This window comes from Agelaius tricolor, unplaced genomic scaffold (assembly GCF_023055355.1).
Source record: "Agelaius tricolor isolate 1412-34295 unplaced genomic scaffold, bAgeTri1.0.p SCAF_16, whole genome shotgun sequence".
Taxonomy (NCBI): Eukaryota; Metazoa; Chordata; class Aves; order Passeriformes; family Icteridae; genus Agelaius; species Agelaius tricolor.
Genome location: NW_027269276.1, coordinates 12,058,263 through 12,070,715, shown reverse-complemented (window position 1 = coordinate 12,070,715; position 12,453 = coordinate 12,058,263). Strand labels below are relative to the sequence as shown.

The 12,453-nt window shown below is 38.4% G+C and overlaps 1 protein-coding gene across 1 annotated transcript in view; it reads left to right on the top strand.

Moving 5' to 3' along the window:
- The window catches only part of MYO5C (myosin VC), a 34,073-nt gene that overhangs the window by 15,390 nt on the left and 6,230 nt on the right, over positions 1-12,453 (top strand). The window contains exons 19-35 of the mRNA XM_071441549.1: positions 153-364; positions 1,568-1,733; positions 2,086-2,232; positions 2,795-2,959; positions 3,184-3,277; positions 3,828-3,891; positions 4,925-5,105; positions 5,672-5,765; positions 6,573-6,636; positions 6,723-6,803; positions 7,193-7,373; positions 8,217-8,310; positions 9,076-9,127; positions 9,330-9,495; positions 9,744-9,831; positions 10,536-10,631; positions 11,574-11,728. Of these exons, the coding sequence (XP_071297650.1) occupies positions 153-364; positions 1,568-1,733; positions 2,086-2,232; positions 2,795-2,959; positions 3,184-3,277; positions 3,828-3,891; positions 4,925-5,105; positions 5,672-5,765; positions 6,573-6,636; positions 6,723-6,803; positions 7,193-7,373; positions 8,217-8,310; positions 9,076-9,127; positions 9,330-9,495; positions 9,744-9,831; positions 10,536-10,631; positions 11,574-11,728 (2,100 nt within the window). The remainder of the gene's footprint in view (positions 1-152; positions 365-1,567; positions 1,734-2,085; positions 2,233-2,794; positions 2,960-3,183; positions 3,278-3,827; positions 3,892-4,924; positions 5,106-5,671; positions 5,766-6,572; positions 6,637-6,722; positions 6,804-7,192; positions 7,374-8,216; positions 8,311-9,075; positions 9,128-9,329; positions 9,496-9,743; positions 9,832-10,535; positions 10,632-11,573; positions 11,729-12,453) is intronic.

Genomic DNA, 12,453 nt, shown 5'->3' with positions numbered 1-12,453 from the left:
TATCTACATAGCAGGCAGAGAAGATATTCTTATTCAGGAAGATGGTGTCTTGAAGCAGAGTTTGCCTGAAGTGACAATTTATAAAAGGAAGAGAATATCTGGCCTACAAAAATAAGCTAAAAACTTAACGAACCTACTGTTTTCTCTTTCAGGATCCTAACCAGTATCAGTTTGGGAGAACAAAGATTTTTTTCAGAGCGGGGCAGGTGGCTTACCTGGAGAAGCTGCGCTCGGACAGGCTGCGGCAGGCGTGCACGCTGCTGCAGCGGCGCGTGCGGGGCTGGCTGCAGCGCCGGCGCTTCGTGGCCCTGCGCCGCGCGGCGCTCACCGTGCAGCAGTACTACCGTGGGCAGCGCACCGTCAGGTACCCACCCTGCCCAGCTGGGCCTGCTCCTGGCTGCAGCCTCACACAGGGCCAGCTGGTGCCCCAAGGGCAGTTTATATCTAAGAGCAAGTCAGGTTTTATCGCCGGCTGGGGGCTGTGTACAAGTAACAAACGGGATGGGACTGCCTGGAACACAGTGCCTTGAGCTGTTTTATTTTCCAGCATCAGTCTCATTACATGGTTATGACAATGGGAAGATGCCAGCAGCTCACATCCCAGGCAGCAGACTAAGAACTTAACGTTGCAACTTAGTTTATAAGTTTTTTGACCAATCACACAAAGCAAAAGCACATTGACAGTAGTTCTATCCAATCACTATAAGCACACATACCCTCGGTTAAAACAATGCTTGCTTATTTCAAATACAGTACCTGCTTGTAAGCCTTAAAACACAATGCACAGAGCTCCATTATTAGGCTTAGAACTTCCTCATATCTTGCTAGATATACTTTTCTGCAGCTTAGGGAGTTATTCTAGACCAGTGTTAATACACAGACCATTGTTCTATTTGTCCTTACTTTTCTACTTTTTACATAATTTTTTCTGCTGACCAATCTTATGGCTACTGCTTAGCTCTAATCACAGTTCTGCTGTCTCTGAAGCCTGCCTTTTGCAGCTTTCCCAAAATTCTCTGATTTTAAGGATTCCCACAATTGTATTTCCATTTCCTCTTGATTGTAATTATGAACTTGAACATGGTCAAGTTATTCAGCTGGTATGAGAGAAGTATCCCAACAGGTTTCCAGTGTTGTCTCCCAGATCCCCAAGAGGCCTGTCTGCCTGTGAGCTCAGTCCTTAGCTGATAATAGATGGCCCAGTTGGGCTTTCTGCTGAGCTTCAGAGCCAGAGAAGAAATCAGGGGTGTGCGGATTAGTGTGGACAAATTATTGCAAAGAAAGTGCACCAGGCATTGTCAAAGCAGAATGAAACATGGCTCTGTGTAGGCTTTGAGGTTTTCATAAAGAGACCATCAGAACAAATGCTTGTAGGCACATTTAAAAGTGGTGGATAACTCCCTGTCCTTCACTTTGGTTGAAGAACAAGCTCTATTTTTAATAATGGATGCTCAGTTTTGATATCTTCACTTTTTTGTGTGTGTGTGTATGTAATTTGACTGACCAAGGCAATGAGCATGAGAAATCCAATGTGACCTAAGTAAATTTTATTGTTTTTTGAATTAAGGCAAGCTATAACTGCAAGAAATCTGAAGGAAACATGGGCAGCCATAATCATTCAGAAATACTGTCGGGGTTACCTCGTCCGTAGACTTTGCCAGCTCATCCTTGTGGCTGCTGTGACAATCCAAGCTTACACAAGAGGATTTCTAGCAAGAAAAAAGTATCGCAAGGTACAGCCTATCAAAGGTCTTATTTCAGTAACTGGAGGCAACTTGTGCTCTGTAAAAAAGATGAACACAATAGCAGTTATTCCTAAAACTTTACCTTTTGCACATCTGGTTTTCATATCTTCTGCTCTGTTTTTTTAGTTTTTTTACCAAGTTCTCTGTCTGGTTTATGCTGGATGCAGACCATTTACTGTGATTACTACAGTGGCTCAAATGTGCCTGCAGCCTGGATATTTCAATATTTTGATATTTCCCTGAGCTGCATTGTCCTCACCAGTGTGTGTAGAGTCACAGGCTGTTACAATTGCTGTGGATTGAGCTAATTACAGAGGGATGCTAACCCTTTGTTTTAAAGATGCGTGAGGAGCAGAAGGCTGTGGTTCTCCAGAAATATGCCCGTGCATGGCTGGCCAGGCGCAGGTTCCAGAACATTCGGCGCTTCGTGTTGAACATCCAGCTCTCATACAGAGTTCAGCAGCTGCAGAAAAGGATAGAAGAACAGGTGAGGGGAAGCAGTCAGCTTCTGATTTGTGCTAAGTTTTTTATCCTGTCTGTTCTAGTCAAAGATGTTGAGTTGAGAAGACAGGAGAGTATGTAAGGGTTATGGTCCTTTATAACAAACTACTAGGCTTTCTACACCCAGGGTGGAAAGAATCATCTAGGGTTTCCTTGTATTTTTGGGTTAATTATGCAAATCAGAAGAGTCTGCAATTACCTTTTTGATTTTTTTACTGTTTCTAAAGTCCATCCAGTCTCTGGATGGGGTTGTTAGTGTTAGGATGAAGGATGTGTGAGATATTCCTCTAGTACAACATGTTTTGTAACTTTGGGGAATTCAACATTATGTTTATTTTGCAGCTTATTTTTGAGAGCCATTCCAGCCAAATTGTCTTTAAAATGGTAGTTTTAATCTAGTTGATGGAAACAGTCCTGGGTTGAAATAATCATGACTGATATGGGATGGAGAGAAGAAGTAGGTCAGAATTTTAAACTCCCCTTAAAATTCGATGGAACAGTTTCAGTGCATTTTTCTATTTCCTTTTATCCTGTCCTGCTCATTGCAGAGTAGAGAAAATCATGGCTTGCTGGAACGATTGACCAATCTGGCTTCAGCTCATATGAATGATGTGGATACAATTCAGAAACTTGAATCAGAACTCGAAAAATTAACTGCTCAAAAGAGAACATATGAAGAGAAAGGGAAAAAATATAAAGAGGACAGTGAGCAGGTAAATTATAATTGCCATCTGTGTGCTTTTATTCTTAAGTAATGTTTTCAGTTACTGGATTTATCAAATGCATTATTTGAGAGTTTCTAAGTAACTACTCTTTTGGGGTGAGGCAGCAAGAAAGGAAGAGGGTCCATTTATGCTTCTTTAAATGTAAGATCTTCTGTGGCCTATTTCTTCCTCCTTTGTAATTTGTATATTTTGCTTACTTTTTGCCTGTACAGAAAATCTTAAAACTTGAGAATCAGAATAAAGAATTACAAGAACAAAAGGAAACCTTAGAAATAAAACTCCAAGAAAAAACTGAGGAAATGAAAGGTACAATAACTAAAGGGAGTTTCAAAGGAGTTATAGTGGGGTAAAGTCAGTTTTTCAGCAAAAGTAAATTGCTTTTGTTCTAATAAAAGTGCTGAAATTGTAGTAAATTGAAAGTTGGTCCTTCTCTTGCTTAGGATGAGTAGCACAAGTGTTTTTATTAAGAGTTAATTTAAATTGGTTCTTTCAGTAGCAGGACCCTCCTCCTGTTACATGTCCCTTTTCATACATGTGTTCCTTCAAATTGTAGCTTCATCCTTGCTTCCTTTAATACACTACTTTTAGGAATCTAATTTCAAAGGACACAGGCAGCACATGAGATCAAGTATACTCTAGATGAATAATTGCACAATTTTGTGCTTCAGAATCTTTTTGTTTCTATAGCATTACTTAATAAATGTACTGTGATAATTTTTGGCACTTGAGAGAGTAATTTCAGCCTCAGAATATGTTAAGGATTACTAAAACAAAACTTCTCATAATGGTCGTGCTTTTTTAATAAATGGACACAGTTGCATGAAGGTCTTTGAAATATTAAAATATTTTTTGACAGAGAAAATGGATGACCTCACACAGCAACTCTTCAATGATGTACAAAAAGAAGAAAACCAGCGAATGTATGTAATCCGAATTTTATTTCCTTGAAACAGCATTCATTTTTTCTCTTTCCCTCCCTTTCTTTCTCCTGCAAATGTATTATGCTGACATCAGTTATGAATCTGTCCATGTTCTTGGGCACTAGTGCTGGTACTGAAGTACTTCATGCAGAGTTTAGGAAAAGCACATCCTTGTTTGTGGTGAGTCATATGCAGGAAATCAAACTGTTCTTGCTTTTCCAATTTGTTATCTTTTCTTGTGTCTCTGAGAATTGAAGGCAACTCTGGTGGCAATGGTTTCTTTGGAGATGTCCTCAGAATTTGCTCAGGAGAGGAAGAGCAGCTGATGGCCACACCAGTCAGAACTCCTGAGAAGTGAATACGAAAGGACAGAATGGAAGGATTCAGTGTGAGGGAAAGGCAGTGTTTGTAATGGACATTCAGTTAAAAATACAAAGGAGAAAGCTTTTTTTTCCCCCTTAGATATTTAATTTGCAGTAAAAATCCTGTTATTAATCAACAAATGGCTGTTGCTTTCAGCATGCTTTTCTTGGATCAAGTGTTTATTTCCCAATTACTTTTCCAGTCCAAGACAGAGAGCCTTCAGTGCCAGAGAAGTGCTGTTCTCTGAAGTGTGAAGAGAGCAATCAGTCACTGCTCCTGAGGGCTGCAAGCTCTGTGGTGCTCCAGCTCAGTCTGATTTCACCTGCCAATACCTTCAGACTACATTAAGAGGATTTCTTTTCCTAGTTTTTCTGGTTTGCTCATTACCTGTGTGATGCTGGAAGCAATCCAGCAGAAATATTCTGGAAACTGTAAGAAACTGTAAAGGAAAACTAAATATACTAAAACTCTTAGAAAATATAGGGGTGTTCTCCTCCCATTATCATCCATTATGTGGGTGGATTCTGAGGATGTAGGATGGCATTTTCAAGTAATTATGGTTCATTTAAGTGTTCTTCAAGGAAGCACATCCTTCAAATTAAAACTAAAACAAAGCCCACTTTTTCACTTAGGAATGTAGACAAAATTACCTTTTCATTGTGTGCTTTAGGATACTTGAGAAAAATTTCCAAAACCAGAAGCAGGACTATGAAAAGGAGATTGAACTGCTCAAGGGAGAAATAAAGATCCTGAAAGAAGAAAAAATTCAGCTACAGCAACAAATTCAGCAAGAAATTATCATTCAGGATGGCTTAAAAATGGAAGTAGGACAGCTTACAAAACAAGCACAGGTAAAACATGACTCATTTCATTTTGGAGTCTTTGCTAGAGAAAGCAAGTGGAGCATGTGCATGTTTTGCTTATAGATTATCTTCACTAATTTTTTTTATTTCCAGTCCATTTTTAGAAGAAGCTGTAGTTAATAAGCTGTTTTTGGTACATCACTATATTACATTATTTTCATGTAGTAGACAATGCAAGTTAGTGCTTGCAGTAATAATTGCATGTTTTCAAGAGTAATTGTGCTTTAATATTTACAAATTTGAATATATAGATCTGTTTTCCTTCCATTTTCCTGAGAAAGTATTAATTTCTCTGGGGATTTTCCATGCATGTAGCTTATAAACCGAACCTTAAATTAGTGTAAAGTCACATTTTTGTTCTCTGAGTCAATTCCATGGCACAAACATTTTCTTTTCAGTACCTCACATTACTGTTCTGCTCTGATGCCTGAGAACACAACACATTTTAAGCTTTTCACCCTATTAACTTGTTCTTAATTATAATTATGATTTAAATGATACTCAGCCCTTGTCATCCACTTCTTGTGTCAGTATATGATTTCTGTTTGATTCAGAAAATACCTGAATTGCAAAAGGAAATTGAACTTCTTCAGACACAGAAATTGGATGTTGAAAAGCAGGCCCACTCACAGAAGAGAGAATTGAGGGGTAAGCTTCATACCAGATAGAGCAGAGAATTGAGCCAGGCCAGTTTAAATTGATCTCTTCAATGTCAGCTATGACAGAACTCCAGTTCTCTTTCCCATCCCATGGTGGTTTAATTCCATCCATATATATATATATATATATATATGTATACAGTGTACAAAGTGGTCACTGAACACTGAGATCTGGGGTACCCCTTTGAGGAAACTCTGATTTCAGACATTTCTCATTTGTATTTAGAAATAAAAACTAATGATTTGAATTTCACCTAAAATCTAAACTTCACTTAGAGTTTAACAAGGGACCCAAAAATGTGTAAACAATATATTATCTAGTTTTCATTCATCCTGTCCTTTGTCCTAAGTCCAATGATGTCAAATATGCTTAAATTACTTGCTGAGTTGGGTCCTCCTTGGAAAAATATACTTAACAAGCGCTACAATTGTGAACTTTGTTTAATGATAATAATGTCAAAGAGCAAACCTGTATTTGCAGCATTTAATGTAGTAACCTAGCACAAGATGATAAATCATCTGTAGAACTCTAGGAGTTGCCCAGATTCAGAGCAGGAAGATGTAACTTGGCATTGAAAGTTTTGAAAAAAACAGTATTGGTGGTACATCAACCTAATGTTCCTACATGTCCCAAAGTAGAACTGAGTCCCTCATGGTATTCCTCTGGTAAATCAGATATATTTACTGAGCACCAGGGAAGAACCTTGTTAGATTTAGGAAGAGGATGGTTTGATCTTTATAATGAAACATGCAGAGAAAATAATGAATTTTATAAACTTTGTGGGGTTTTTTCCAGAAAAGATGTCAGAAGTTACAAAGCAGCTTCTTGAAAGTTACGATTTTGAAGATGTAAGAAGCAGGTAATTTTGTTCTGAGGCATCTTCAAAAAAGCTTAAGGAATGCATTATGGTCATCTGCACGCTAATGCTTCTGCCTTTCATTCTAGACTCTCTACAGAGGATCTGGAGCACTTAAATGAGGATGGAGAGCTGTGGTTTGCTTATGAGGGCTTGAAAAAAGCCACAAGGTTAGTTCAGTTCTTCAGTGTTTCCAAAACTCCAAGCTATGACCTAGAAGATAAATCAAAAGATCATTGGGTAACAAATTCTACAGTGCAGTGCTGAACTTCTGTTAAGGAAATGAACAAGCACTACATTATATGATGAGCCAAGCAGTTTGAAATCAGTTGAATAAACTTCTACCAACCCAGTGAGATAAGTGTGGATGTGTCAGTCAGGAAAATGTGTTTCCTCTGAGATATCATGCATAACTTTCAACTCCTTTAATGCACAGGTGATGTAATGGAATATCGCTGTGTTAATCACAGTACTTTGTTTTCACTTTGTATTAAATTTGACCCATTTAATCAAGGTCGTTCTGCATCTGCCATGTTCTTTCTCCTTTTTGTTTTAACAGAGTATTGGAAAGCCATTTCCAGTCTCAGAAAGAAATATATGAGAAGGAGATTGAGGGTTTGAACTTTAAAGTTGAACATCTTAGTCAAGATATTAATCATCTACAGAAATTATTCCGAGAGGAAAATGACATAAATGATGGCATTCGGTTGGAAGTTAGCAGGCTAACTTCAGAAAATCTGGTAAGGTCCAGGTGCAGAAGCACAACCCAGATGTGTTTGTGGCTCTCAGAATATTGTGGGCATATCTTTGAAACCTCAAGGCTCCAACAAATGGGGCCATGTAAGGTGGCACATCGCTGAGGCTCCTTCCCTGCCTGCTGGGGTGGTGTGTAAGGAGACAGCCAAATTTACTGTCTGAGTGTCCAGCCTGCTGGGGCAGCCTCGCAGAGACTTTTGCCTTTTCATATGCATAAACCTGATTTGAGATTTTTCTCAGAAGCCTCCTCAGAGTTCTGAGGCTTTCCCCACCAGAGGGCAGCTACACATTCCAAAACCAGCTACAGGCATGGCTGCAGAGCCTGACACCTGGTGCTGTGCAAAACGGTCTGACACAAGGAACTCGTGCTGTTCCAGAAGATAGCACATGCCATATCATTTTTCTGAAAAATAATCGAAGAAATGTTTTCAAAACTGAGTTACGAAAATCGAAAATAAAAGGAAAAGTTATTTATGATATTATTTTTGTAACTGTTTATGGAATGTCGAGGGGGTTTTTCACTGTTAATTGAACTAGGGAAATTAAAGCCATAGTGTAATTTCCTTTAAAGTAGAACAAAACAATGGTAGTAGTGGGAAAGTCCAACTATTTGATTAACTCAGTATTTAGTTTTTAAGAGTGGCCAGCAGAAGGTGCCTGCAGAAAAGTCAAACAAGTCAGGCAAAGCAGGCAGCAGAACCTCCCCAGAGCCTCTCTCTGGTTTGGACTATTGGTAGTTCAGGGTCATGAGGTGACTTAGGAGCTACTGCAGGGATTTGAAAAGAAGGAAGGTGCTGAAATACACAAATCTCCTTTTTCTCTAAAAGGTAATCCCAGATCTTAAGCAGCAAGTTGCTGAACTTGAAAATCAAAAATTAGATCTTGAAAACCGTCTTCAAGAGCAGACCATAAAGTTGAAAGGTAATGGTCCCACTATGGTCCCCAGTCTTTCAGTTGGTTGAGGTGAACTTGATGAATTCCCTGGAGCTGAACTTCTAAAAGCTGAATTAATATTCCATCATGACTTCATTGCCTTATTACTTACTTTCTTACTAGTAAAATGGGAGAAAGGCAATGAAAAATATGTGTTATATATCTTCTGAAAAAATAAGATACATACAAATATGTGCTTTTTTTACCTTTTTGAGGTCATTCAGTTCTGGGGTTTGGAAGTCTCCAAAAGTATTCCATAGGGCTCTGCTAAGAATATGTGAAATGGAGTATGTCCTTTGGAAACAGTAATGAAAAGGAAAGATCATTTGGAACTTATGGCATACTCTATAAGGTAGACTTAAGAGGATGCTGCAAAACTCAGAGTGGGAGACAGAGGGAAAAGTTCTTCTCAATTTAGGAAAGCATACCCTGCTGAAGATTTGGAGTGTCTGTAACTGCAGTGTCTTCCTAGGCAACTGATTTAAAATTTATGAGTAGTTTTAGTGCCAACTGCAGGAAATTAGTAGTATCAAAATTCTTCATCCTGTATGATTTTCTGTGTGGTATGGAGTAGTCACATATTTCTCTGTTACATTAGCTGGCATCAATCATTCAATTTCATTAGATGAAACAAAACAATGAGTGTATGAAAGATTTACTGAATACTAGTACTGAACAGTAAATACCTTTGATTTTGTTGTTTCTGTTTTGTTTTGGGTTTTGCTGCCATTTATTTTTGAAAAAAAATGGAAGAGATGTCAAATCGGCTGCATTATGAGCTGGAACGGGATAGGACACAGAGACGGTAATTTTTTAATCATTTTTTTAATAAGAAAAAAGTGTTACTATACTATAAGCTGTAGTAACAGAATCACTTAAACTCTTCAATTACATTCCACTTAAGATTCGCCTTAGAGTGTTTTGTACAGTTAATAACTAATGGACAAGTATGATCTGACTGTGCTTTCACAAAAGATGAAGAGACAAGACTTCTTACCTATTTTTAGAACTACTGAGGCCCAGAATGAAGTAGACATAAAAGAAAAAGAGAATCTGAAGGACACAATCCAAGGAATTGAGGGACTGAGCAATGGTGTGATGCAAGATGAAGTCCAGGGTGAACTACAAAGCAAGATAAAGCAAGTGACAACTCGACTTGCTGTGGAAAACATGGTGAGGAAATGAAATTGTCATTAAGAAACTGTACCTGAAATGCAGGATAAAAAGAATTAAATTATGATTTTGTGGTATGGATAGGATATTTCTTCAAATAATTTAGGGAACAAAAAGATATGAGGGTGTTTCTTCCAGCAAATATAAGTAAAAGCACATCATAATATTAATTGTGGCAATAACATGAAACAGTAGAAAACATTTTTTGATTGTGTTTACTCTGACCTCACTGACTTTGATTATTACAGGATCTTGAAGAAAAGCTAGACATGAAAGACAGAATAATAAAAAAATTAGAAGATCAGATCAAAACTCTGACCAAGACTATTGAAAAATGTAAGATATTATTATGTGATTTATTTTGTTTAATAGCTTTGAATGCTCAGTGTCTGTTTGAAGAAAAAATATATTTTTAAAAAGGTGGAGTTTGGGGTGGAGTTAGAAATTTAATACCTCAGAAAAATGTGCCAGGGGAATCATCAACACCAATGACATAGAAGTCCTTTCCTGGTGTGTTTGTTTTTTCCCCAGCTAAATCATAGGCATGCAGGGACCTGGTCTAGATGATAAAGATCCAGGCACAGGGATAAAGTCCTGCCAACAACAGTTTATGCACACCCTCACACAAACCCTCTGAGCCACCAGTGTTAGTTCTGCATTTGACAAGGAACCCCACCCATGAGCCTTCAAGTGGCAGATGATTCCTGATGTCCTGATGTGAAGTCAGTCTGTACAAAGCTCTTACAGATAAATTAATTCTTCACTACAGGATGCTCTCAAAAACATTGCTAAGTTGTCTAATGTAGAGGTGTAACTTTGCTGTTTATTTTTTCTTATTACTGCCAGTAATCCCACTGAATCCAGGGAAGCTATTCATGAATAATATAAATGTTACTTAACTCATAATGCTTGGAGCCATAAGATAAGAACATTAGTGTGTGCTGTCTTTATTACAGAGAAAACTACTTTTCTCCAGTAGTTTGTTCTAACATGACCATTAACCATTAACCTGGAAGTAACAGTGCTTTTGTGTTTGACAGCTGAAGCCCTTGTGCCCACTGTGCCCAAAGAGTACATTGGAATGATGGAGTACAGAAAAGAGGATGAAGAAAGGATCATTCAGAATCTGATCCTCGGTATTTTAGTAAAACTTAGAATTTTATAAGTCTAATATCAACAATATTCAGAGCACTGTAGCAAAAACTACGTGGCACCATATTGCACTTTCATTCTAAGTTGCCTTTTTCCCCATTCTCTTACCACCAGTACAATTTGTACTGCTCTCTTTCCAGTACCAGATATTTCAAGTACAGAAGTGCTTTATCTCTGTAAAAATAATTTCTCTGACTCTTCATAATGCTGACTCTGTTACCTTGCTTACTCTTTATCCACCTCTAAAGCTATAAATCCCAAGAGCACACCAGGGACTTCAATTTACTTTCTTCCTGGTCATCTACTAAGTCTGTAAGTCACTGTGCTTATATCCATGTGTGATGGTTGCTCTCCTGTCTGTCCTTGCCATGTCTTCCCTTCACTGGAAGGAACTGTACTTCATGTTTCTCTTGTAGAAGGATTTTGTCCCTCATCTGAGCTACTTGACAGTATCAGTCTTGCTGCCAAACCAGCTTTTCTCATCAACTTACAATTAACAGTGAATTTGACAAATTTTCCATGTACATTTGTACCATTATTAAATTAACAACACCTGCCTTTTCTTCTCACTTTTGAATGTTAATGTTTTTGTGAACAAAGGTGTGGCCCTAAGCAATGGAACTTGGTGGGGCATCCAGTGGGTAGTTAAATGTAATTTGCTTTTTGAAGTTGTCCTGCCTGGCATAGCCCATGCTGGACCTTAGAATTTGCTACAATACTCTGCTACCCCTCAGGAAAATATAATTAATACTCATATGTGAGCATTACTGTTACAGAAGTTGTCAGAAACAAGAGATTCACCAGTAAATCAGTTATTATGTGACTGGTCACTGCAGAAAGGAACAGCATGGTGCTTGTCTTTTTTGGAATGCTACACTGAAAATCGGATTTTTCCATAACAAACCAGATGACTCTCCTCCATGCAGGTTTGAAGCCCCGTGGAGTTGTAGTTAATATGATTCCTGGCCTTCCAGCTCACATCCTGTTCATGTGTGTGAGGTATGCAGATTACCTGAACGATGCTGACATGCTGAAGTCTTTCATGAATGTAACCATTGATGGCATCAAGCAGGTTGTTAAGGTAGGAGCTGTGTTTGAGTGTACTGTACTGTGCTTTTTGATTTTTAACACAAGCTTTACAAGATGTTTGTGTGGTACCTGGGGAATGCCAACACTTCCACTTGCTGATATTCCTAGAAGGGAATGATAATGATTAGTGACACTCTTTTTGAGGTTTGTAGTAGCATCCCTGTAAAGTCTCCAGCTGAGGTTCTGCTGTGCTGAACACAGAATCCACAGAATGCATTAACATAAATTATTTTTATCTGAAGATGTTGTTGACAAAATCATTTCAAGCACTTTACATTTTACAATGAGTAGCTAATTAGGTGAAGTGCACCTGTGCTTTCAGCACTGCTCAAAGTCAGAGGGACAGAAATGAAGGCTGGTATGTCTGGCAGCAAGCTGGTAGTGGACTCTGAGGAGGATTTTGCACTGCTTAGCTGCTGGTGTAATTCAACATGTCATCTGTACTGCAGCACTAGAACCCAAACGATTAGAATCAAATTACCAGCCCGTGTACAAAATTAAATTATAAACTAAAATTGCCATGCTATATGCATAACAAATTCAGCTCTGTGAATGCTTTGTTATGGATTTATAATGGAGTGAAACACCAGACACAGGGAGGAAGCACAGGCAGGAATGGACTGTGGTTCATGCAGTTGGACATGTTGTACAGAGAACGCCTATAAGTTTGTACACAAACAAATTTCTAGCACAGTTTATCCATTAGAGAAGCTTGTG